The 27,502-nt window shown below is 47.5% G+C and overlaps 1 protein-coding gene across 4 annotated transcripts in view; it reads left to right on the forward strand.

Annotated features, from left to right (window-relative positions):
- LOC106590190 (transcriptional activator GLI3) overlaps positions 1 to 27,502 on the forward strand; it is a 130,174-nt gene that overhangs the window by 29,702 nt on the left and 72,970 nt on the right. For 3 of the 4 annotated variants that reach the window (XM_014180925.2, XM_014180927.2, XM_014180926.2), the window contains exon 3: positions 18,516 to 18,776. The exons of the other annotated variant lie outside the window; for it this stretch is intronic. In XM_014180925.2, the coding sequence (XP_014036400.1) occupies positions 18,516 to 18,776 (261 nt within the window). The remainder of the gene's footprint in view (positions 1 to 18,515; positions 18,777 to 27,502) is intronic. 4 annotated transcript variants of the gene reach the window in all.

Genomic DNA, 27,502 nt, shown 5'->3' on the forward strand with positions numbered 1-27,502 from the left:
GGAAACCCTGTAGGACACCCCTCCACCACAGCATGCTATTAGAACTGAAAAGGTGAAAAGTGAAAAGGGGCAGTTATTGGTGGACTTATGGGCTGTTTAGCTTTAGGCATCTCTGAAGTGTTTTCTTTTGCAATACAATTACAACATGATTGAGTGCTTTGGTTTTGTTTGTGATTAAAGCATATGGAAATAAGTTATTGGAAAACCTTGCCTGATAGGCTTTGAGTCAAAGCTGTTTTGGACTTAATTGATTCAAATGTTGGCAAGACCTGGAGGTTATAATTTGATTAGAAGACTCCAATTTTCATTTGAAATGACGTTACTATCCACTCTCCCGAATCTAATTCCAGAACACAAAGAACAAAGAGGAAAGATACAACTTTTTTTCTTTCTAAAGATTAGAACGTTTGGTTTTTCTATATTCAGTAGATAACACAAGTAAATTAGTTGTGGTTTGTAATTATGATAAAAATACAGTACTTATATTCAGTCAAAACCCTAGGGCTTAGTGTAGTTATACACTTACAGTATGTGACAGTGTGTGTACATATGTCCTGGGGAGTTTCCTAACTTAATAAAAATCTGAGCAGTGGAAATAAAAAATTGGCAAAACTTTTGTTTCTTCCTTTTTGTCCTTTCTCTGTCTTTCTTCCTTTCTTTCGCTCCTTTGTTATCTCTCACTCTCTCACTTTAAAAAAATATCCTACTACCCTCTCTTTTCTGTCGACGTGCACTCCTCTCACTTCTGATCTCTCCTCCTCTTCTTCCCTGTAAGTTTTGTCTGAGTTGAGAGAGCTCGCTTGGTGCTTTAATGGAGTATTGGAGGGGGAGCTAGCTGAAGCTAGCATTCCCACATGGTTGGCTAAATGGTGGCTTCATCCTGTGTGCCATTCATGTCCTCGCCCGCTCCCCTGGCCTGACAGCTCAAAAGGACCGACTGGGCCACAACAATGCTGTGATTGGTGTTATTTAGGAGGGCAGGGAGGAGGCATGGGGGAGACCCCCCCCCCACCCTCATCATTCTCCAGGCAGGTGGACCACAAAGTCTCCTGATTCTTTTGTTGCTTCCCTGGTCCCTCCAAAAAAAAGATGTCCATGCTCTTTGGCTGAATAAATCCTGTCGTCATGGGATAATTTGATAATAAAAAAAAGTAAAACGAAGGGAGGGAAGAAGGGAGGGGAAGGCCTATTGATTGAAGAGCGAGAGAGGGGAAAAAAGTTTCTGGTTGGTTGGTCCGTTGGACTTTTTTGCTATGGACGCTGCTGAATTAGGGAAAGCGAGGGAAGAGAGGGACAAAGAGGATTGGGAGAGAGAGAGAGGATTGAGAGAGAGAGAGAGAGAGAGAGAGAGAAAGAGAAGGCTAGAAGAGAGGGAAAGAGTGAGCGAGAGAGGGGAAGTAGAGATAAAAATTAGAGAACGTTTTTTTGAAGAAAAATTGGAGTGAGAGGGGAGGGTTTGAGTTAGCGAGCTAGTTTAGGAAATTGTAGTGGAATGCATGGCCTAAAGTAGCAGGGTGTCTGTGAACCTAAAAGTTTATGAAGGAAGGACTGGAGACCTTTAAACGGTCACGCTTGGAAGGGCAGGAGCAGGAGTCTCAGAGGCCCAAAAGTTAAGCCTTGAAGGGCAAGGAATTTTCTGCTCAAGTGTAGTAGGTTACCAGCGATATCCCTAACCCAAACAGAGAGCGTGGCAAAAGTGTTTTGGAGAGAAAAGGAGCTGTTGACTGCTTTGAAAATAGAAAGAAACCTTCTGAAAGAGGGAAGGAGAGGAGAGGGAGAGATACAGAGAGAGAGGGGAGAGATAGAGGAGAAAGAGGGGAGAGATACAGAGAGAGAGGGGAGAGATAGAGGAGAAAGAGTAAGGGGCCACCTTCTTTTTAGGGAGCCATTTAAATGATCAACGGTAAATAGAAGGGGGATGTCATCTGACAGAAATAAAGTTCCCGGTTAACAGCGGGGATGGAAAGTCATTTACAGATACGCTGTCCCTGGCCATCTTTGTGCTGCCCAGATAAGGTTTCATTTCAGAAACGGATAGGAGACATTTTCACTTACGGGGCCCCCATTCTGCGACACCTGTGATAACAGCTTGTGGACCCTAATTGAAAATGGGTTTCAAAATGGATTTTCACTTTTCTTCCACTGCCTGCCTCACCCCCCTTCCTCCATCATTGCCCCCCCCCCACCTCTGCTCCCATCCATTTTCCGTTGCTTTCCGTGTGTCTGGAAATATTGGAGGGATGGAGGGCCAGGGAGGAGGGAGAGAAGGAGGGAGAGGGCTGGTATTCGATGCGTTGGGGAAAATGGAGCGTGGGGAGCAGATGATCCCTCAGCACCCTGTCAGCGGGATGACAGCCGCGCGATCCATCTTATTAATGAAATCATTGATCACTTAATGGGACTCATAATCAACTGTTTCTCCACTGTCCTCCTGCCTCTTTACTCCCTCCTTCACACGCACACACGCACACACGCACACGCACACGCACACACACACACACACACACACACACACACACACACACACACACACACACACACACACACACACACACATACACACACACGAACATGGCCACCATCACCACTCTCCACTTTTCATTCCACCTTTTCTCTCTCTTTACCCCAAAAGTCCGATTTTATTGTGAACAAAGAAATGGAGATTTTATGAGTGGCTTTGAAAAATATGGACGATATCAGAGAGAGAAGTGGGGTGGAGGAGATTTGTTGGTGATATGAAAATAGGCCTGTGTAATCATAATCTATTTCAGCATTTAGTGCCAGCTTGTACAAGTCTTTCTGGCTGGTAGCTCTGGTATGGTAGTGGCGTCACCATTTCTTGTGAGAAAATCTTCTAGATATTGTTGATTTACAGTATGTCTATGGTTGGGGCTGCGATTGCATGAATTATGCTTGTAGACTTGTAGTCTGCTTGTGGTAATAGTAGATTTGACTGTTAGTGTGCTAGTGTGGGCTGTATACATCTAAGTATAGTGGTGTAGTGAGGCCCCTGTGGCTCTTGTGGTAAAAAACAGGGAGGTGGGTCCCTCCTCGCACTCTCTCAGCCAGCCAGCCAGCCGGGGGTTAATGAGAGGGGGTCTGATAGAGGCCTGATGGAGGGATAAGGGACAAACAGCACAATGGAGGAGGCGGGAGAGACCCCCTCTGACAAACCCACCCCATGCCACGGACGAAAGGCGGCTTCTAGGCTCTGTCTGAGTCACACACACACACACACACACACACACACACACACACACACACACACACACACACACACACACACACACACACACACACACACACACAGACAGACAAACACATGCACACACGCACAGAAGGAATGACCACTTTATGTTATTCACGTTCACAGTGTTTGAGATAAACAGTATAATGATACAATACGATGTTAAGAGTGAGAGCGGTTGTTAGATACAGAGATATGAACAGAAAGTCAATGTGGCCCTATACACACACACACACACACACACACACACACACACACACACACACAGTTGTGCAGTATGCTGTGGACTCCACTGGTGAGTCATCCGTTTCATGGACCTCTGCACTGAAGGCAATTTCCTGCAGCAGCGGGGCGACGGGCTTTGGCAGGGACGCCTCACGGGGGCCTGAGGCGCAGGATTAGGGCGGCCCCGCTGCTCGTCAGGGCGGAGGGGCCCTTAGCTAGCCCTGCCCAACAACCTCAACCCAGCCTGGCCTCCCCCTGCCTGCATGCCTGCCTGGAGGAACCACAGTGGAGGAATCACACCGAACCATCCACCTCCGGACTGGGAAGAAACTCCCACCGCTTCCACATAGCCTCTCGCACTGCCTTTAGCAGTACTCAACTGTAGCATGCAGAATCTGAATCGCTATACTTTCTCTCTCTCGCTGGCCCTCAGGGGTTAGGGGGAGGTGGAGGTGTTTTGCCCACCTCTCTTATGCCCACTGTCTTGCGGCGATCTGGAAGGAGTGTTTGCTGGGGCTTGGTGTTCCTCAAGATTCTGGTGTTGGCATCATGTAGTGAAGTGGTTCAATATGGGTCACCTTCTTTCATATGTCTACCAATAAAGGGAGTGGAAGCAAACACATTTGGTATTGGTCATTTCATTAATTCAGCCAGTAGTATTATATTGCAGTATAATCTGTTAGTATAGTTTGTATAAACCTTTAAAATATCGTCAATGGAGCTCCTGGGGTCCTTTTCAGTGAAATGGTGAAAGCCGTGAAAGCCTATGAAGTCAGGGGTTAACGAGGTCAGGAGCATGAACCTTAACCAATGAACATCCTCAATCCTCACAGAGGGGGGATCAGCCTGGCCTGTCTGTGCAGGAGGTCGGAGGCGGTGGATAGCTGTCTCCCCCTAACTACTGACACTGGGTCAGATATTCTGTCCCTTCAACGGTTATGGTTAGGAAAGGAAGTAGGGTAATCTGATCCTAGACCTGTTGTTAAGAACAACTTTCTACCTAGATTGTCTGTGGAGTTTAGAGGGCGAGACAGACAGACGGGCGGGCGGACGGAAAGACAGTCAGGGGCCTCGTAAAGACACAAAGTAGTAAAGTAGGGAAACAGTAGTTGATTATTCTGCCACTGTGTCCATTTGTCGGTAGGCATCAGTGACCTCCCTCCTACGGAGAGAAACAAAGCAGGAGTGTCCTGACCCTGCCAGCAGAATGTATTGGTCCGTGTCCCTCTTCACTCTTTCTTTCTTTTCTCTCATTCTTTTTCTTGTTCCCTCGCTCGCGCCTGCTTACCTCTGCTGGATGAGAGAGATAGAGGGGGATGTGAGGCGTGGAGAGAGACAGTAACTAGTGTGTGTGTGTGTGTGTGTGTGTGTGTGTGTGTGTGTGTGTGTGTGTGTGTGTGTGTGTGTGTGTGTGTGTGTGTGTGTGTGTGTGTGTGTGTGTGTGAACCATTTAATATGGCACAGCGGTCTAAGGCACTGCATCTCCGTGCTAGAGGCATCACTACAGACCCTGGTTCGATTCCAGGCTGTATCACAATCGGCCGTGATTGGGAGTCTCATAGGGCAACGCACAATTGGCCCAGCGTCATACGGGTTAGGGTTTGGCCGGGTTAGGCCATCATTGTAAATAATAGTTTGTTCTTTAACTGGCTGGCCTATTTAAATAAAGGTTAAATAAATAAAAAAATGTAAAAAAGACTTGTGTTTCAGGGAGAGGGTGTGTTATGCTTTATGTGAACTTTGGCGAGACAGTGTTTTTGTGTCTGTGAATGACTCTGTGAATGACAATGTCTGTTGTCCAGAGTGTGTGCTGGTATATGTATGATTGAGTGCATATGTGTGTATAAGTTGGAATTTGTTTTCAAAAACATCTGTATGTAAAACTTGTCCTTTTACCCCGGATCAAGATGCATGAAAATGAATCAAGACGTGATCTTAGGTTTCAGGGTTGAAGGGTAGAGGGGGAGGGAAGGGGGCACCATGTGCTAGTTTGCACCCTAAACCCTGTAATCTCTCCCCTCTGACCTCCCCGACCCCCTGACTCCCCCGTCTCCCCCTCTCCTCCTCTCCCTCCCCCCTCTCCGCCCCCACTCTCTCCCCTCGCAGTGCGAAAAAGGAGCCAGGATCAAAGAAAGTAAAACCATGGCAGTGATTTCTGGTGATTGATTAGAAGCAGAGGAGGTTGAGAAGCGTCTTTTCTTCCCACTCTCTCGTCGGCTGTGTGTGCACCCTCCCAGGGCCCTCGTAAATAGCTCAGGTTTTCAAGTGTGAAGACAACTGCCGCGATTGGCAGCCAGTTCCAAGAAATACCAAGTAACGACATCCATGTTGGAACGAGCTTCACGCTCAGGTTGTTTCAAGTTTTGGATGTGCCTGTTGGAAGGCGGTGGAACCCAGGAAGGAGAGGAATGGAGAGATTTTCAAAAAAGGAGGGCACGCGGAGAATTGGACTCAGATGTGTAGCGAAGACAGGGGGGGTTGGAAAAGAGAAGAAGAAACGTCTGACTGTCTGGGAGAACTGAACTCACGGCTGTTGCTTACAGCAGAAGGGCGGGCAGTTTTAACTTGAGCAAGGCCCTTCTCGTGTTAATCAATGCCATAGCTGTCTGTTACCATCTCCTCCCCCTTCGGTCCTAACACAAGCCAATCCAATGCCCTGGGCCACTGACAACTGAATGGCCCTCTAAAGGCATGTTAAAGGGCCGTGCCTATTCAATGTTATTGAGATAAATATGCTGTAATGGGAGCAAGCGTACACACACACACACACACACACACACACAGATTGTATCTGAGGCCTACTTTTATGTCCGCTCCCTCCCCCCATCTCTCTCTCTCTCTCTCTCTCTCTCTCTCTCTCTCTCTCTGTGTCTCACCTGAAGCTGTGAGCCTAATGATGTTGAGAGTTTGGGCCTCGCAGCGACAGCTCCAGTCCACGGGAGACGTGTCTGGTGTCAGACAGAGAGAAAGGGGGACATACGCCCCCTATCACTGGAGTCAAGCGGAAACCTACTGGAGCAACTGTCACTAGATGGCATTATGTTTTAACAATGACCTTTACAGAGTAATTAAACACAATCCGGAATGAACCGTTATTAGGTGTCAGAAGTGAATAGATGATTTAATATGATCTACAGTACGTGGTGTGTACAGTAAAACACACAGTCATTAATTCACACATGCATGCATAATTACGCACGCACCTGCAAGTAATTACACTGGCATCCTTATGGAAAAAACCACATGATTTCACGTGTGGGAAAAAAATTACATTTTTTTGGGGAACACTTCACATGTGATGATATTTCACATGAAGTTTCACATGTGGATTTCCACGTGTGATCACATAGCTATTTGCACATGTTGAGCTGAAATGTTCCCATTTCAAAGCAAAAGAGACATGTGAGGCCATATGTTCACATGTTAACACCACCTTTTTACATGTTAGGAGAATAACATGTTTTCACCTCACGTATGAATTGCAGATTCACATGTGGAATTTGTATCGCAAATATTTGTAAATCAAATTTGCACTTTCACCTGAAAAACATTAAAATGCTGTCACGTGTAGTTTCATGGTGTCACATGTTGAATTTTTGCATACCCGTGTTGTCACATTTATTTCACATCAGATCATGTTTTCACACGTGCAGTATCATGTTATCACATGTTATCACATTAACTTCAAATAAGATCACGTGTGAACAGATGACATCACATGTGGTCACATGACATCACATGTGATCACGTGAAATTCATGTGGTTTTTCCATGAGGGCACACACACACACACACACACACACACACTCACTCACTCACTCACTCACTCACTCACTCACTCACTCACTCACTCTCCGGGGGCAGCTGAAGGAGGATGGGCCTCCTCTGCTTATTAACTGTTTGGCGACCTCATGACTTCATCTGTGGTGCTGTCAGACCGGAGTAGAGGAAGAGATGAGAGATGGACCACGTTTTCCCAGCCCTGGCAGCACCGCTGGCTCAATGGGTTCTTTGTTCTGGTCTGGCTCTAGACCAGCTCAGCATGGGGCTACAGCATAGGGCTGCCTTAACCCTACAGTCCCAGAGAGAGAAAGAGGGAGGAGAGGGGGGAGAAAGGAGGTAGAGAGGGAAGAGGGGATGGAGAGAAGGAGGGTGGGAAGAGAGGAAGGAGATGGGATAGGGGAGAAAATATCCAGGGGTGTACAATACAATACCTATAGGACAGTATGTACAGTTTACAAAAGTTTCAAAACCTTCTAGCCTAATGAGGAGGTCCTATCCTTACAGTGTTGGTACATTATGTAAAGTACATTTACGTCCAAACGTCCCAATAGTCCTTTCCCACCATGTTACACTGTGATTATTCCCTCTGTGTGTTCAAGTCATGATCATGTAAACCATAACAGAGCTTAAGACAAAGCTGTTTTCCTTAGGGGAAGAAACGGAGAAGTGCAATGTGTCGGTCGGTCATCCCAGCTGTGTGTGTGTGGAATGTTGGGATTAATGGGAATTTAATAGGTTGATTAAAGAGGAGGGGAGTTTGATGGCAGAAACATCTCTGGGGCGATGGCAAGGAGGAGGAGGAGGATTCCACAGGCCGGAGTGACAAGATAGGTCACAGAGGAGTAAATCTCATTACTGAGAAGGGACAGCAACAGGAGGCAATACTCCCAGAAAGAGATGGAGGGAGGGAGGGATGGAGAGAGAGAAAGGGCAGAGGAACATGGAGAGTATGACATTGAGAATGAGTATGACATGGAGAGAGAGAGGAAAGTATTAGGGAGAAGGGGGAGAGAGTGATAGAACAAGTAGTGATAAGAAAGTGACAGAGAAGTAGAAGACAAATCTGAGAAATGAGGGATAGTGATTGAGGTTGATGGAGGAGAGGAATAAGGATGGAGTGAGAGCACATCTAGCTTTCACGTAGAAATGTGCCCAGGAGCACTTCCTTTCCCACAATGCATCATTTCAGCCCCTGACCTTAACCTCTCCCTTCTCCTCTCTGCACTCCTCTAACTCTTTCATTTCTCTCTCTCTCTCTCTCTGCACTCCTCTAACTCTTTCATTTCTCTCTCTCTGCACTCCTCTAACTCTTTCATTTCTCTCTCTCTCTCTCTCTCTGCACTCCTCTAACTCTTTCATTGCTCTCTCTCTCTCTCTGCACTCCTCTAACTCTTTCATTTCTCTCTCTCTCTCTGCACTCCTCTAACTCTTTCATTGCTCTCTCTCTCTCTGCACTCCTCTAACTCTTTCATTTCTCTCTCTCTCTGCACTCCTCTAACTCTTTCATTTCTCTCTCTCTCTCTGCACTCCTCTAACTCTTTCATTTCTCTCTCTCTCTCTGCACTCCTCTAACTCTTTCATTTCTCTCTCTCTGCACTCCTCTAACTCTTTCATTTCTCTCTCTCTCTCTGCACTCCTCTAACTCTTTCATTTCTCTCTCTCTCTCTCTCTGCACTCCTCTAACTCTTTCATTGCTCTCTCTCTCTCTCTCTGCACTCCTCTAACTCTTTCATTGCTCTCTCTCTCTCTCTGCACTCCTCTAACTCTTTCATTTCTCTCTCTCTCTGCACTCCTCTAACTCTTTCATTTCTCTCTCTCTCTCTCGCTCTCTCTCTCTCTCTCTGATTAGAATAGTCTTGTTTCCTTGTTTACCTACTCTTATCCTTTCATAAGCCCAGCTATTATGTGTGACTCCATCTGTTTTGGATGATTGCGGGAGCGAGCTTCCAAGACAAACCTTACAACATTTAGTAATTGTCGAAGCTTTACAAAGAAAAATCTCTCTCATTCTCCGTCTCTAGCATGGTGGCCTGGCTTTGACTAAGTTGGCTGTCTAATCATAGGGAGAAAGATTGTGCTTTTTTTTCTCTAGCCACCTTTTCCACCTCCCACCTCTCCTCAGCTCCAGACTGTGGTTGAGTCTGATCCTTTAATCTCTAAGGCTTCTATGGCTGCCTTCGACAGTGTAATGATGGGGTCCGCGCTTCACCTAGGTGTTTTGGGGGGCTGAATTACGTGCTGTTTACGGAGTGGTCACTCCCTCCTAGGGGTTGTTCCACCTCAAAAAGCTGAAGAAAGAGGAACTCGACACCCACCACATCAGATTATTTTGAAACAGTTTCTGTTGTTAGAAACAGATAAGAATGGCATTCCTGCAACATTATTTTGTTGAAATATAATTTGAGCTTAAGCTAAATTTAAGCTAATTGATTGCATCCAAAATCCATATGATGCTCGAAAACCATTTCTTTTGATGTCTTACTCACTGTTACAAAAAAGTTTGGTACAAATCGGATGTTAGCTACTACAGTATCCTATAAATTAAAATGGCCAATTAGGGTGCAATCAATTAGCTACATTTCTCCGTTTCTAACTACAGAAACAAGTTCAGAACCATCTGAGGTGGTGGGTGTCATGACTTGCTGAAATGACATGGAATGACCCCTAGATCACAGGAGGGGAAAATGAACTGCAGTTGGTGGCAGAAGTTATTCAAATCTCCTCAGATAATGAGGGTTGTGTAGAGTAAATGAAGACTGATATCTTTGTAAAAGGATTCATTGTTGCCTGTGATTTGTCAACGCAGAGACTTTGACGGAACGAAGCAAGTCTCGAGCTGTCAGGAAAAGTGAGGGAAAACGGCACGGTAAATCAACGGATGACTTTCAAATGATTATCGTGTCAAGGTAGAGAATGTCGATTTACCTTGAAGCGGGTTTTCTTTTTTCAGGTGACTGGATGTGTTCAGAGTGTTCAGAGCCCCTGATTGCCGGGTTGGGTTGTTTTTATGGCTTTGGGCAAGCGGTACAGAAATCTGTTTGGTCGTGTTATTTTTATGACGTTTGGCATGTAGTTTGGAATTCTGATTCTCATGCTCTCCCTGTAAAAAGAGCCCGTATGTCTGAATGCGGCGGGTGAGAAATGGTAAGCGTTAACAGCTGCCGCATCAAAGGAGCTCGGGCATGTTGTGCGTTTAACCCAAATCCGTCACACTCGCACAAAGCCCCTGATTCAACCTGTAATGTAGACATTGAACAGAGAGCGTCAAGACCACAACCAATGCGAGGTTACAGCCTTGAATTAACTCTTAACACCTCTCCTCCACATGGCAGGTCAGAGGTCAGCGAAGCTCGCACCTGATTGGTTCCCTGGAATGGTTACTGGGTGTGAGAGGTCATTTGTGTGTAGAATTTATTTTCATTTCGCAAAGTTATGCCTGAAAGCGCAAAAAAATGGCTACTGGAAACTATTACAAAACTGCCATGTCTCTGTAGAAATTGCTGAATGTACTTCAAACACTTTGATTTGACCTCTACACTGTTGGTTGAGCTGTTAAGCAGGTAGTTACAGCCAGAATAGATCAACAGCTAACTAAGTGAGTACCGGCCAGGGCAGTGGGCTGATCCATACATTGGATTTAACATCAGAAGAACCCTAATCACCATGGCCACTGAGCTGGGGAGAGGGAGAGAGGGACAGGGAGAAGAACCAAGCGATGGATGTTCCACTCAGAGCCTGAGACATTTACCAGTCATTGATAAACTGCTTAGCAGCGGGCAAATTAATGAATCCACCATCCACCCGGCCTGACAGAGAGAGAGAGAGAGGGTGTGGGAGGGGGTTGGATGTGGGGGGGTTGGATGTGGGGGAGGAGGGCGGCAGAGGACCGAAGGGGAGAGAGAGGGGGGGGATGAGGGAGGTAATCCGGTTCCAGCTAAACGGCTGATCCCTCTCATTCCTCAGATATCAAATGTCAAAAGTTAAATTAGCCTGCTAGCCTCAGATAGGAGTTAACATGCTTTTAAATGGGGCAGGGGGGTGGAGGGGGAGGGAGGATGCGGGCGATTCTATCCCCCTCTGGGACGGCAGTGGGCAGGTGCCTTTGAAGTGTCTAATTATCCCTCTGACTAGTAAGCACTGGCTAACTGTCTTAATGGAGCCCGCTCTGCCTGATCGCCTCGCATGTATTCAGACACACACACACACACACACACACACACACACACACACAGCATCCATCGCAATGTGTTAGAAAAGCAGCTCTGAGAGGCAGCCATGAAAAAAACTCTTCATAAAGTTTGTAGAAGCTATAGTGAGATAAATGTATTATGTCTTTGAATAATTCTGTATTGTTAGGTGAGAATTCACCACAGTGACATTTGGACCTAATTCACTATAACTATTTTTTATTTCGCTCTAACTGTTGGTTGGCACTTCCCCACCTCCTTGCTTTGGCTGGGTGTCCATGTTCTCTTGGCGAGCGCCTCCTAATCTGAGTGCCACAGGCCCCGTCCGGATCACAGTGGCGTCAGAAGTGGGATTCCAATGCTCCGGCCCAGTGGAAAGCTGGCCTAGTCCGGCCTGGTGGGCTGGGAGCCATGCCTGAATCCACCCTCTACCCTAACAGACCCAGTTAGCAGCCCATCCAGCCCGTCCAGTCCAGTCACACTTCTGTCATAGCTGTACGGTATCACAATCATATTATATTGTGGTGGAAGACTGGAGGTCAATAAGGATAACAGACAAGGTTGTCGGATGCTGATGACCTTGTTAGTTGAATATGAAGCAATGTCAATGCTGGTCAGACTTCGTTATAGCGCTTGTGGTTTCGAGCACTGAGCAAATACATCTCCTCGGTTTGATTCTTAAAAGAGTACATGAGTCAAGGTGCCCTTTGAGTGAAATTCTTCAAAATTCAAAAAGGCATGGCCCCAACTCATCACTGTTTTTTTTACCCAGTGCGTGTAGCTCTTTGACCAGTGTAGCTCTGCTCCTTCACAATGTGCTCCTGATGAAATAGGCTGGGGGGGGGGTTGTAGAGAGTGGTTCTAGCCCTACGGATGGCTTGCATCCGGCCCCTGATGTATGAAAGGTAGTCAGTAGGGATTGGAGTGGGGGTTAGGCACGGCCCTGCTGTGAGGCTGATTTGAGGTGAGCAGGGAGAGCAGACAGACAAGGGAAGGGGGGAAGAAGCCTAGATTTCTTTTGATTCCTCTCCCCTCTAGGCTATGGGCTGGGACTGAGAGCCAGGGGCCCCTGGTAGGGTCCCAGCAGAGCCCCAGCGGCGGAGTGAGGGGTGTGGGACTCCGGGCCGGGGAGATGGGGTCTGGGGATGCCGAAGGGAGGGGGCGGTGTGCCGCCGAGCCAAATTGAGACGTGGGAGCCGTCGAAATTAGCCTAGATGAATATCGAGGAGAGCAGTAGTCGGGCTGTGGGGGAAATCAGGAATCTTCCCGACCTGCCCACCGCTTCTCACTGCAATTACTCTAAGCATCACTCACAGCAGCTGTATTTACATAATGCGCCACTATGGGACCACTCTGCAGAGGGGAAATAAGACAAGGGCTGAAAGTTACTGACAGTGAATTCTGGCGTGTTGCGCAACAGCTAACTTTTTAGTGCTTTTATTATTTACATTTCATAGATTGGTAACGGTCTACTTTTCTCGCTTGTTCTCCTGAAAATAAATCTTATCCAAATCATGTAATTCCACGGCTATTGTGTTGGTCATTGATAAATGGGAAGATGGCCAATAGTTGATTGTCCAAGATGCTACAGATGATGACTTGTGAGGTTAAGCACACAGGATCCTCTGCGATGTTGTGCTAGTGTCATTCTACAAAGAGTTTCTTGACACGTCTCCGTGTCACTGTAAACAGACATAGGAAGAAGCTCCATTAAGACTCAGTCACCTTCAACACAACACACAACTGAACTCTGTTGTGGGAGATACCACTGAAGCTCCCTCAGCGGTGGCTAAAAGAAAACATTCTGGCAAAACCGGCATCCTATGAGACCGGCAGCCAAAAAGTTGATCAGAAAAATACCCCACACAATTGCACTAATCTTCCCCGTTCTCTTCTCTTGTTGTGTTTGCGATTCCTCCTCTTGGTGGAGTTTGAAGGTTCTCTCTCTGTCTCTTCTTTCAGCCTGCGCTGCTAATCGTGAGTGATTCCCTCGCTCTATAGCGCAGGTGCCATGTACAGCGAGCTCTTCCTAAGCCGCTTGGAGAGGTAGCTGCTACGCTCTTATTAAACTCTAGCCAGCCGCTGAAATGTTTGCCTCCCTCTCATTGTTAATTGGGCAGTCTTCAGTCTTTTTCGCGGGAGTTGATTTGCAAGAGAAAGAAAGAAGACGGAAAGAGAGATTATCGCACAGGAGGAGAGGAGCTTTGAAGAAGTGTTTTGTGTTTTCCTCCACTCCTCTTCTCATCTTTTCCCCCCTTTGTCGGGTTCCTCAGCCAAACCCCATCACCGTGCCACAGACAACGCGGCTTGCAAATGTTCGCAGGTGGAGAATGGTTGTTGTGTCGCTGGCGCTTGTTCAGAGGCAAACGACACCTCCTCGATGGTAAAGGTTTCGCACAACAAAGCCAGTTCGGGGGTAGAATGTGCAAGACTGATGAAAATGCCCCTTTGTGTTCCTCTGACTGAAACACATGTAGTAGCTTAAGGCAGCGGAGACTCCTACATGGTGTTGGCTGTAGAGTACCAAATCAAATGTCTGAGAGGCAGGAGCAGATTGGCACTCCGACCCTTGTTCTACACAACGGCTGCCTTTGAGAAACACCGACTCCCTCCGAAGCAGAGGCTTTTTGTCTTCGCTCCCTCTCATTACTTTGAATCAGCCAGGCACCCTTAACTTCAGCTCCCTTGTCCCAGGGCCCAACTCTCTATCTCTCTCTCTCTCTCGTTCTCTTTCCCCCTCCTCTAAGGAATTGGCTCCACTCCATTCCTCATTATCTCTTTTATATTTTCATTTTGTCATTTGTTGTATTCGTTCCCTCCTCCTTTCCCCCCTTCCATTAAAGGCCCTCTCCTCCCCTGCTCAGGCATGGGGCTTTCTCTGAAGGTATCCAGAGAAGCCTTTTACAATGGAAGGCCCCAACATAAAAAGGGTAAAAAACCTGGGCATTAGGATTTAATGAGCGGCTGGCTGGGCGAGAAAGAGAGATAGAGAGAAAGTGAGAAAGAAAGAGACACTGAGAGAAAAGTGAGATCGAAAAAGAAAGAATGAGAGAGAGGGGGAAAAAAAGATAAGGTGGATAGAGAGAGAGAGAGAGTCGCTAGAGAGAGATGGATAGGAGAGAAGAGAGGAGGAGAGGAGAGAGAATGCCAGGGAGAGAGGATGGAGAGAGCATAGGCTCCATTATAGTGGCAGAGAACTCCTGAAATACTAGAGCCGGGCGTGCACTCTGATCAGGACTGCAGTGAGCACAATTACCTTCTTTTCAAATCCTTCAGTGACACTGCGGGAGGAAGGAGGACTTTGAAACTTGAAAGGCAGGAGCTCGCTTTCAACCTCAAACGCGAGCAGGAAAGGGCTCTGAAATTTGTTCAGTGCTCCCCATCCACCATTAGCTTGTTTCTTCCTCTCGCCTGCAGGCATTTAAGCAGTTTTTGAAAAGATGTTAAGAAATTCAATCACCATAGAGAGTCCGGGATAGGTCTTTTTTTTCACATTTTTTTTGTGTGTGAGGCATGCTTCCCTTTGGTCCACCGAGGACCGGCCTCCTGCTTTGTGTTGTGGGTGAATGGACTTGTGAACCGGTGGAGGAGAGGAGGACGGGATGGGGGCAACCATGGTAAAAAGGGAGGGAATAAAAGAGAAATGAAAAATGAGGGAGGGAAGAAAGAGAAAAAGCCAAGAGGGTCTGTTTGAGGCTGATGGTGTTCAGGTTTGGAGAGGTGCTCCTGAAGTTCAGGCTTTTCAAAGTGTTTGCAGACACCTGAGTCCTCCACATCAGAGGCAGAGTACGCTGAACAGCCACAATGGATGAGAACACTGACTATAAAGCCTCTAGCTATCCAACGTAATACACTATGAAGCACCATTGGATATACATTAGACCAAAAAATATATATTATAATCATTATCAGTAAACTGCACCTATGAAGCTCAAGAGGGTTCAAGTATAGTCAAGTAAAATATAACCAAGTTTTCCAGCCGTTTAGGTTGGATGACCTGTGACCGGGATAAAAAATAGAAATGGGGATAGGACTGAGCCTTGGGGGATCCCTCCTATTTCATTCTCACCATTCAAGTTTTAGTTCTTGACCTTCTGCTGCCAACTATTTGTTAAACCTTTTAAAGTGGTATACACTGAAATAATGAACCCATTTAAGGTGGTATACACTGAAATAATTAACCCATTTAAGGTGGTATACACTGAAATAATTAACCCATTTAAGGTGGTATACACTGAAATAATGAACCCATTTATGGTGGTATACACTGAAATAAAAAAAACATTTAAGGTGGTATATACTGAAATAATGAACCCATTTAAGGTGGTATATACTGAAATAATGAACCCATTTAAGGTGGTATATGGCAGAATGACAGTTCACCATGGTGACGTGGAGGAGAGAAGAATGTTGGAGTGACAATAGTTTGATTTAAATATTAGCTGCTTGACCTCTCCGAGACATAAGTGAGTAGGGCTGGAGTTCACTGAGAGGGAAAGAGGGAGGAAGGGGGAGGGAGGGAGAGAAAGAAAGACACTCAAATGGGGAAAAGGGGAAGAAGCCAAAGAGAGACACAGGAACGTAGTGTAATAATATCTTTGGGAATAATTACCAAAGTATTTTGTATCCAGGAAGAGTTCATATACGGTGTTAGCTGCATAGGCTTGTGGGAGTTTGACTTCACTTCCAAATGTTCAAAGATTATTGCTACAAGCACATTGTGTATGTCAAGTCTATGGAGCAAAACATAAATAAACTTGACCAAGAATTAGAAACCTCTCCAGGTCTACCATAAGATATTATTCCCGGCTTCGACACTGTGTTTGCTGGATCAGTATTCAGTACATACAGGCCTACACTCCTCTCAGCAGCATAACCCTGTCCTTTGCTCTAGTTGCTCCCAGCACAGTTTACAGTCCCCACTTTCTTCCTCAAATCCAATCCATGCGAGAAGATGAACCCCGAGTCTGAAATCCCTTTATGTTAATATTGCGCTTTGCAAGAGCAGACCCTATTAATCCAGCTTTAACAGCATAAGTGCCATTATTCCCTTAATAAGATCACGGGCTGTGCAGTATAGGATTAAATACTTATATCATAACTGACACTATAATTTCCTGCGGAGGAGAGCATGAGCCTCTGCTCTCTTGCTGGTTTGTCAGTTCTGTGTTAAGTCTCGTGGAATTTGCTGCTCCGAGCGCTGTGCCACCAGTCGGGGCATGGCTGGGCCCTAACACTGGTAATGGACGTGGGAGAGTGAGAGGGGGTCTCTCGTTCTCTCTCTCTTTCACTCTCCTCTCGACCCCTCTCTCTCTCCGACTCGGGGTAGCGCTCTTTAATCTAGCCCCTCTCCTCTGTACTTAATTGGCTTTTGGAGGGCTGCGGTTCTCCATTGCCTCCAGTTCATAGGGGGGCCTTACAGCGCTAGGCTGGTAAATGCTACAGAACCTTTGGCGTCGGCACCGCGGCACTCTGTCAGGGCCCTGAGTGAGACGTTAAAAAAGAGAGAGCAACAGGGGGCACCGCATCAACCAGGAACCAGGGCTGGACCAGAGGAGATTTCCCAGCAGCCTCCAATGAAGTGGATCTGTTGCTCAGTCAAGATAAGGCCAAACTCAGTGGACTCTCTGGATCAGGATGGAGGAATAGGATGGATTTGAGGCATTTAGGAAGACAGAATTGTATGTGACTGAATCAAACAGGCTCTGCAATAGTTCTGAAGCGCATACGGCTAGAGCCAGTGTAAAACTTTAGATGAGCCAGTGTAAAACTTTAGATGATCCAGTGTAAAACGTTTGATGATCCAGTGTAAAACTTTTGATGAGCCAGTGTAAAACTTTCAATGAGCCAGTGTAAAACTTTCAATGAGCCAGTGTAAAACTTCAGATCATACAAAACATTAACCTAAGCATGTTAAAATGTAATAATTGATCATAATCATACTAAAGGTACAGATGATAGGAATAATCTCTTTTTATTTACAATAAAGCTCAACATTCATCATTTCTTGGACACTATTCAAGTGTGTAGGAGTTAGTGTTACATGAAGAGTGTCCAGAGTATGCTCTCTTCAGGGACTACTCAGAACTAGTCTGTACAGTAGCACTCACCAGGTCAGGGACCATGTGACCCCATGAAGGCCAGGGTCAGTGGTCAGGTCAAAGGTACATTCTTTCCAAAGCGGCTCTGCCCTTGAACTCTCTTCACTTTCATCCCCACGAACCCAGCACACCAGGGATAGCTTCTCAGGGGGACTCTCCTTTCCGTCTTTCCATCTCTCCGCTTAGTTTCTCTCCTTCACCTGGAGAGAGAAATAGAGAGAGAAAGAGATTACTCTGGCAGAGAGGGGGTGTTGAGAAAGTGGGGGGGGGGGGTGTTGATACCATGAGGCCGCTTAATGGGCAGTTTGGAATGCAGGCGGAAAGACCCGGTTGCCTTCTCCATGGGAATCCATTTATTTTATAAAAGGAACAGACGAGGCTGACTTTAAGATCCCCCCCCCCTGAATGTGGCTGTGATGCAGGGGGATCGTTTAGTTGGTGAGAGCACCAGAGATGAGTCTTATTGGCTTGAGCTGTCTTCTGCTTGAGTCCTATTGGCTTGCGCTGTCTTCTGCTTGAGTCCTATTGGCTTGAGCTGTCTTCTGCTTGAGTCCTATTGGCTTGAGCTGTCTTCTGCTTGAGAACTCACACGTTCAGCTGGCTTATATGGAGACCAAACCAGCGTGGATTTGCAGGGAAGACCCACCATGCATACTTGGTTGGTTGCTTGTGTACAAAACAAATCCCCTGCCCCTCATAGGAGTATGCTACATTATCTAATTTGTGTGTGTGTATTGACTCTGAGAGGTAAAGAAATTCCCCTTGACGGCAGCATCCGTAATTCATCTGGTCTAATTCTACTGACTGTGAAACTACTGCCCTTCACCACCAAAGGCATTCAGGACAGGTTGAGAAGACTTCAGCAGACTTTAGGCTCGGTACAGTAGCTTTAAATGTACAGGGATCAATTATGGTGTATGTACCCTCAATAAGTTAGGACCTTACCCTCTCTCTCCCCCCTGTCCCCTTACAGAGGATGAGAGCTTGGGCACGCCGTACCACCACCACCACCACCACCGTGAGAGGCGCAATGCCATCAGCACCCAGGCCCCCACACCCGGGCCCCCTGGCAGCAAGCTGGGTGAAGAGCCCTCCACCTCCACAGAAGAGCGCCCACCGTTGGTAAAGAAAGAGTTGCACAGCTCGCTGCCCCACCTGGTCGACCACGGCCTCCCGTACCGCGGCACGCTGTTCGCCATGGACCCTCGCAACGGATACCTGGACTCCCACTATGGTGAGTACAGACAACGGACCTCAGTTTATAGAGGGGTTGGATAGGATGTTCCATTTGATTGTTAGAGAATGTTTGTGATGCCAAAAGTAGTGGGTCCTTGCTTAGTTTGTGTCAGCAGGGTTTGAATTGTCTCAGTGAGTTACTGAATAGATTGATGGATAATTACATTTAAAAAAAACTGGGGGTGAGATCAATTATAAGTCAAAAAAATGAACCGTGTTCGTGTGTATTTGTGAGCAATATACTGTAATTTGAGTGAGGCGGCATACCTGTAGACCACCCAACACCCTCTGAACAGTGGTCCACCAAGGTTCTGTAGAATAATAGGTAGAACGCAAGGCTGCTAGTCACTTGATTAGGCCTGACAGATCAGCTGCTCTCTCTCTCTCTCTCTCTCTCTCGCTCTCTGGGAAGTTAGTATGTGGAGCATTCAGCGCAGCTCCTTAATTCCCTCATTAGGGGCCTGTCTGAGCCCAGTACTCCACTTCCACTCATCAACACACACACATCAAAACCCCAACTCTACACTACACTGCATTGCGCAGTCAAACCACACTCGCTACCCCCCTCGCCCCTCCTCCCCCTTCTCTCTCACTGGGAACGGAGAGACTGTGGGTGAGAGAAAGGGAGAAGGGAGGAAGAGAGAGATACAGTATAGATAAAGGGAGGAGTGAGCGAGGTACATGAGGTTTGAGGTTATGATGGAAAAATGATATAAAATAAAATATGAAAGAGAGAGAGAGAGAGAAGGAATAAGAGAAAGATGCCGTAATAGAATGAAAGAGAGACAGATGAGTGGAGAGCTGGGGGCTTTTTAGGAGGTTCATTTCGCCGCCACCGTAGCCTGAAAGGACGTGGCCTCCAGGATTTGATCTGACGGTTTGTTTACTTTCGATACATTGCCTGCGAATTGGGCCTGACAGAGGGGTTTTAATCCGCAGGCCGTAATGAAAAGGTCTCTCTGTCCCTTGCTCTGGCTCCGGCTCCATTTCTTTACTGTAACTCTATTTATTTAGTTAGTTCATAAGCCAGCGTCTCCTTTGTGCACTGGTGCTTCCATCCACCACAGAGCCACAGTACTAATCTGAAAGGTTACTTAAAGTCAGGCCCTGGGACTGTTCATTGGTATAGTGGACAGGATCCTCGCAAGCAGAACATTACTGTCGATTACAGCCCGGTCTTAGCTCAGCAGGACTGCCACTTTTGATTGTGAGTGTGTGTGTTTGTGAGCACTGGGGTTGAGCACTTGGGGTAGGGGGTTTAAGCACACTGAAGCCGAGGGGAACTAGGGGCGAGGGCTTGGGGGGATGGGTGGGTGGGGGTGGTTGGGGGTCACAGTGAGGGGTGGCAGTGCCTCAGGGTCATGCGTAAAAGTCAGAGTCTGAAATGGAGAGTTCAGAAGCAGCAGGAAAAGTCAAAGGGGTCGTAGAGCCTCAAAGGGCTCCATTCTTTCCACTTGGGGGCCTCCTGGGCCGCAAGACAGCAATCAGACCAGTCAGAGGGCAGAGTGGATAGAGAGATGACTGGTGCTATAGCTCTCTCTCTCTCTCTCTCTCTCTCTCTCTCTCTCTCTCTCTCTCTCTCTCTCTCTCAGATATCGATAAAAGTATAAATTCCATCCCAATGTTTTAGCACACAGGCAATTATTTTACAGAATTGAGATGACTAAGTTTGAGTGTAGTTCAGTAGAAAAGTACAACTGGAGTACATGCTCAAATGTGAAGACAGTCGTTTTTTTCCTCGGAGGGTGGAGTGTAAAGTAAATGGATGTCCTTGGGACGTGCCCTGACCCTGACTCAGTTCAGAAAGAATTACGACCAGAGGTCAGAGAAGAGAGCAGGCCGGGGGCTGTGTAAAATGGCTTCCTCTGGTACCAGGTGTGGGGAACACGAGGTGTCCATGAAGGCGCCTGCCGGTCAGCCCGGTCCCATTCTCTCTGATTGGACCCAGGCAAGACCCAGGACCAGGCTCCAGAGCCTCCACCTCAGCCCCTCATGGTGCCTTCAGTCTGGGGGTCAGGAAAGGGTGAGGGCCCTAGCCCCTTTGAACACCACCACCACCACTAGCCCCAGAGGTGTGAAGAACATTGACCCCGTGCTTGGTTGAACCCCTCCCAAACCTACTTCCACGGTCCAGTCCCCCAACACTCCCTCTCCCCTGGGGTCTCTGACTGACTGTCACCTCCCTAAATGTATCCCAGGTGTATGTTGTGACTGTGAGGGTGATGTAGAGGGGAGCATGGGTCTTTGTGCTGTGCTTGCAGAGCACGGGGCGCCGCACGGCCTGGCTGCGGCCGACAGCCAGGTAAACGCGATTACTCTTCCCTCCGTTGTACTGTCAGTGCTTAATGCGGCTAAACGCGCCAACACCTGCAGCCTCAAGCGCACCTGGACTGCCGGGTCGTCATGGTCATAGCTGTGGTGGTGATACGCGTTGTGGTGGGTGTTGAGAAGAAGAGGAGGGTGGATATTGGGGGTCGGAGGAGGGGGAGTGGAGTGTGTGTTCTTTTTAGAGGTCGCTGCTTCTCTTCGCAAATCTTTCCTTTTCAAGCAGCCCCTTCTGTGCTCTCTCCCACTCCCCTGTCTGAGGCCTATAAGACTCTGATGTTTGTGTTTACTCTCATCTTTACACCCACTTGCCCACATAAAGGAGGAGGCATTAAGGAAAAATAGACCCTATTGTGTGCATTAGCTAAATCGCGGTGATGCCTAGCTTCTTAGCCGCTTTTCTTGGGCAAACACTGGATAAGAGTCCATATCCTGCTTACCACAACACTAATACGTGGGGCTTTCGCCTGGATAAGGAGGAGGAAGGATTGGGGAGGAGGATTAATAAGAAAGAGACAGAGACTTGTTTTTCTTTTTAACGATTTCTGTATTATGAGAACGTGTGTATTGTGAGGACGTTAGTACGGCGGGCTGCGGCGCTAGCGACATCTGTTTACATTGTGGGCTGATTAGCGGGTCAGCGGTCCTCAGCAACAGTGGAACACTTGCTGGAGATCCGTCCGTCGTCTCTGCTCTCTCCCTCCTCCGGGATCCCTCTTCTTCCTTCAAGTGTTTGTCTTTTTCTTAAACACTCGTTCGCCCCTTCCTCCTCGGCCAGTCAAAACAGTTCCCGTTACGGGATCGCGAAGCGTATTCTCTTCAATGGTCGGCTTTCTTATGTTTCTTACCAATCCAAACAGTATTGAAACATCAGAAGATGTTTTGTCAAAGGAAGGCGACTGGGGAGGGAAGGAAAAGCACTAAGCTGTTGAAACAATCCTTAAGTATGTTGGTTGGTTCCTTAACAACCAAGGCTGTTTGGTGGTTGTGTGTGTCTGTGATGACACAGTATACTCGGTCATTGTGTGGACCGAGACAGACTCTTATAGCTGAAGTAGAAGAGGGAACATATCAGCGTTATAGTCTGCTGTCTGGAATCAAGATCCAAGGCCAAGCACCACCAGCTGGTAATCCTCACACCAAAGCCTTCTCCATGTCTCACCTCTGAGACCTCTTAGACCAAGGTGGAAGTACAGTAGAGATCTATGACTGGTCTAGTGCGTCGTCTGGATACCTCCAGGCTGTATCCCTGTAACCCTGCTCTTTGTAGCCAAAGCCCTGGCAGAAGTGACCATTACTTGGGATTGTGAAGACCCAGAGCACTGGGAGAGGGGAAGGAGAGCCCAGCCCGCACTCAACCAGACCCAGGGTTTATGCAGTGGGGGTGGGTGGTGGTCTGGTGATCTCCAGCCCCAGACAGGGGTTAGGTTAACCTCCATGGCTGCTTTGCAGAGATTTCAGGTCTACGGGTCTGTAGCACGGCGAGGCGAGACGAAGACTCAGCCCATGTCAGTCTGTCTGCCTCAAATATTAAACCACAACAGCTGACCACTGAAGTGAATGAGCTGGCTGTCACAAAACCCCAACGTGATCTGCACCACAATGGACCAGGCTCTGTACAGTTAATGACCGCATTACGGCACTCTCTGGTTCAGAGTCACACATATACAGGAACTATAGGAAAGCTTTCCTGCCACAGAAAAAAAAAGAAAAAAACTGGAAAAGTCATTTACAATAATTTTTTCTCTGACAACCCGTTCAAAGAGGCCAACTTTCTGGGTTCCACATTGGGTTCCTCATCACGAGTTTTGGCGACACAGGTTCAAGCTCTCCTCCCCACAGACATTAGACTACAGAGGAGCAGGGGGGGCGGCAGGGAAGACTACAGAGGAGCAGGGGGGGCGGCAGGGAAGACTACAGAGGAGCAGGGGGGCGGCAGGAAGACTACAGAGGAGCAGGGGGCGGCAGGGAAGACTACAGAGGAGCAGGGGGGGCGGCAGGGAAGACTACAGAGGAGCAGGGGGGGCGGCAGGGAAGACTACAGAGGAGCAGGAGGGGCGGCAGGGAAGCGTGGGGAGACACGTGCCCGTTTCAAGGGTGACCGAGGGCAAGTCTTTGTGATTGTTTCAATATTGGCTTCTGGAGCGGCGGGCGGTCCTGGTGAAACCCCCTTAGTGGGGCACAGGGGGGCAAGACAGGGGGGTGAGAGGAACCGGGGGGAGCCCGGGGGCGCCCTGCAGGCGATGGAAAGGAGTCTCTTCAATCCACCACCTTTCATCAAGAAAGAGAACCATGGCCGGGCAGCTCTTGAATTAGCCCCGCAGTCCAACACACCAGGGATAATCACCCATGATCCTCTTTTATACAGCTTATTAGAGGAATCTCGCCGTGTAAGATAGGCCATATTCTCGCATGCATGTGCCGTTTGTAGGACGTTTGATGATTGAAGGGGTTAGGCAAAGTTTGAAGTAGTTAAGGAACGCCACGTTCGCTCTGAGTGAAGGTCAGACTTCCTTGTGGTTTCTCTTAGTATCTCAGAGCCCGAGAATGTGCGTAAAATTGCATTTTTAACAATGCCAAGATTAATTTGGAGTGGCTGGAAAATAAATGAAAAATATTTAAGAAATGAATATTCAGCATTTCTTGATATCATTCTTGCAACATCTGTCTGTGTTTTGGACCCCAGCGTCGAATGAGGAATGGCTAATCGGTCGGTAGACACACAGAGGCATCACATGTCCAAAACAATAGGCGTGCTTTGAAGTAGCAAAGGCTTAAAAAGGAAGACTTGTTTTTCGGACTGTCCGTAAGGATACGCCACCACCAACACCAGCACTAACACCACCAGAAACAACAATAACGCCCCTTCAACACAGAGACCATAAAGACGTGAGCGCTGCTTTTTAAACCATGACATCTTGTGCCTTCCTTTTCTCTCCCTCCTGAAGTGGCAGCAGTGGGATAATCACTGGTGTGGAGTGGGAGAGTCACACTCAATTCGTGACCGCCTATATGTTTGTTCACTCTATGCAAATCTCACCGCCGGTCTTGTAGAGCAGCGATTCGTGTCCCTTTTCTCATAGCGTTAGCTACAAGATTAGCACCTTTATCCCTTCAACCAACCCCCCAACGCTTCCCTCCCTCCCTCTCTTTCATCTCTCCATCTCTCCTGAGGACGGACTGTACCTATTGTTCTACAGGAGGAGAGGGCTGAGGCATGCTGGGTAATTAACATGTTTCCTCTCAGCTCTGTTACCTCTGTTGAGGCTGGAGCAAATAAGTAGACGACAGTACATCCTCTTGTCTGTACCACAGGGGAGAGACTTACAGAAGAGCGAGAGGAGAGAGAGGAGGAGGACAGAAGAGAGGAAGAAAGAGAGAGAGAGAGAGAGAGTCAGAAAGAGAGATGGAAGGGCAAAAACGGGGGGTGAGAAGAAGTGCCAGTGTGAAGAGAGTGAGACTGGAGAAGGAGAGAGGAGTAGGAAGGGGGGGGTGTAACAAAGCAGAAAATGAAGAGAGACATAAAAGAATGGGAGCTCGAGGAGGTCAGGCCCATCATAGGCTTAGTGTTGCCTTCAAAGATGGCTGGGACAGGTGGCAGCTCCAGACAATCTCGCTCTGCAGAGCAGCATCCTCTCAGGAGGAGATAAGGGATTCCTCCGTCCAGCCCTCCCTCTCTCCTTCCTCGTCTCCCTCCCCCCCTCTCCTCAGCTCGACTCCCCCAGCCGGAGCGGCTTTGATGTGGCTCAGTGTGAGCAGGCCGAGCGGTGCGGCTGGGGCCTGTTGGGCCGCTGGGAGCCAGACTCTCTGCCTCTCTGGCCCGGCTCAATCAGCGGGGCTCTCCGGTGCCCGCCACGTTCAGGTCTCATTAAATCACTCCGGCAGGGTTAATCCTCTTTAAGGTTTTACACGGTTCCCCGTTTGTCTGTCAGCCACAGTCACCGAGGCCATAGGGACCCCAGAGGCGCCACCTGCGTGACAAAAGACAAAAAAAAAAAAATCACTGTGACACCAAGTTCTACTCCTCTCTCCTCTCTTCTACCCTTCCTCGCTCCCCTGTGTACAGGACTGTATGTTCTGCTCTCCTTTTCTTTTCTCTGTCTCAGTGCTATCACTCCTTCCCTGCCCCATGTGTGTTCTCTCTCCTCTCTCTCGCCCTCCGTTCCCTTGATAGTACCTAGCTCTGGTTGTAAGTCTTTTAGGATTATTTTGGGGGGAATTTGTTGACAGGGGTGGAGTAAATGGATTACAAGTTATCCTTGTTTTTGGGAGGAGGGAGAGGGGAGAGATCAGGCCCCGCTTTGAGTAAGAGACAAAGAGAGAAGGGGGAGAGAGAGAGAAAGAGAGGAAGAGGAAAATATGAGCGATAGAGAAGGTAAGAGAGACAGAGATATCGGCCTATGGGGAGAGAGACAGAGAAAGACCGAAGAGTGCGTGTCTGAGAGGGAGAAATGAAGAGAGTCAGAGAGTTACAGAGGGAGTGTTGCTGTGCGGAGAGTAAGAGCGAGGGCTGTAATTGGCCAGGGGTGACGACCCCTGTCTGCTCCTGAGACCCGACAGTCATTTGTCTGATTGCTGTGACACTGGGGCTGTGTCCCAAATGGCACTCTATCTACTAAATGGGGCACTACTTATGACCAGAGTCCTGGTCAAAAGTAGTAAACTAAATAGGGAATATGGTGCCATTTGGGACACGGCCCTGGGTTTCTCTCTGCTCTACACCGCGTGCTGTTACCCACCGTTTCCTCAATTACAATCTTTTAAAAAAAAAGGTGCTGTCCCCATAGGAAAAATAAATAAAAACATGAAATAAAGGATTTTCCTATGGGACAGCCGAAGATCCCTCTTGGAACCCTTTTTTCTAAGAGAGTAGACACTCATAATTGAAAATATGTAGACTGTGTCTGCAACATGCAGGTGCACTACATTAGCGAGATGCACTAAATCAAATTCCTATCAATTTTTCTTTTTTTATGGGAATAAAGTATTACATTCTTTAATCTTAAATATCACATGTGTAATAAATGAAGAATTCTATCCGAGCGAACAACAAATCAAGACATTTACATAACTAATGAGAGGAATAGATAAAAGTATAGTTTAGTTACTAGTTTATTTTTTTTGCCACTTATGCTATTTCCTACGCTGTCTGTTCTTTCATAACACATGTGGATATCAACTTGAATGCACCGGGCCACAGTGACCAGTCACGCTGACCAATGCCTTGTTGAATCCCATCCCTGCTCACTAGCTAGCCTCGCTCTGCGTGGGTTAGAATTGAGGTGCCTCTTTCCCCTGCCGTACCAGGTCTGTGTGTTATTATCCTCACAGTCACTGACTCTCACAGAGCCAGGCAGGGTTACTCTTATACACACTGTCATGCTGGGTCAGCCCCAATATGACCTGCCGTGGGGTCCACGGTGGAGCTGCACTGTGGAGATATGGGGGCTATAGGCATGAGCCGGAACAGGATCCGACTCAGTTTTGGACTGTTTCCTTCTGGAACCTATTTGGCCGGATCCAGTACCTCTCGTGGCATTAAATATAAATGTCACTTTTTGCAATGTAAAAATGTGAATAAACACAATCAAAACACAACCCCCCCCCCGCAAACTCTCATCTCTCCAGCATTGCACTTCATCATTTATTTCCTTATAGAGCCACGCGAACGGTTCTGGAGGAGCTGCAGCACGTCTGATAAATGTAAATAAATTTGACAAAGTTAGAGTTTTTATAAAAAAAAAAAAATATTTAACCTTTATTTAACTAGGCAAGTCACGTAACAAGTTCTTATTTACAATGACGGCCTACCCCGACCAAACCCAAACCCGGACGACGCCGGGCCAATTGTGCACCGCCCTATGGGACTCCCAATCACGGCTGGTTGTGATACAGCTTGGAAACTAACCAGGGTCTGTAGTGACGCCTCTAGCACTGTGCCTTGGTCCGCTGTGCCACTCGGGAGTTACTGCTGTCTGTTCAGAAAGAAATGAAATCATTCAGAATAGCCTACAACACCATGAGAAAGCCTAACATTTTGCCACAGAGGATAAATAACGTATTTTAAAAATAGCCTAGCTGTAGTGTGTAACCCAATAACAAGGCATAGCCTGCAGTCGGGAACGCACAGCAAATATGTCAGTGAACAAACAGCATGCAGACAAAACTGGCCTTTCGCAAAATTTCAAATCGTTTTCAATCGCGGGAAAACACAGGTTGGAAAGCAAATGTCTCCTGCTGAAAGAGAAGACTCTAATAATCTTTCAGCTGTAGGCTACCAAAATATTTTATCAACTTCCGAATATTGTTTTACAAAGTAAAAACGAGAGAGAGAGAGAGAGAGAGAGAGAGAGAGAGAGAGAGAGAGAGAGAGAGAGAGAGAGAGAGAGAGAGAGAGAG

The sequence above is a fragment of the Salmo salar genome, chromosome ssa29 (genome assembly GCF_905237065.1).
Source record: "Salmo salar chromosome ssa29, Ssal_v3.1, whole genome shotgun sequence".
Lineage (NCBI taxonomy): Eukaryota > Metazoa > Chordata > Actinopteri > Salmoniformes > Salmonidae > Salmo > Salmo salar.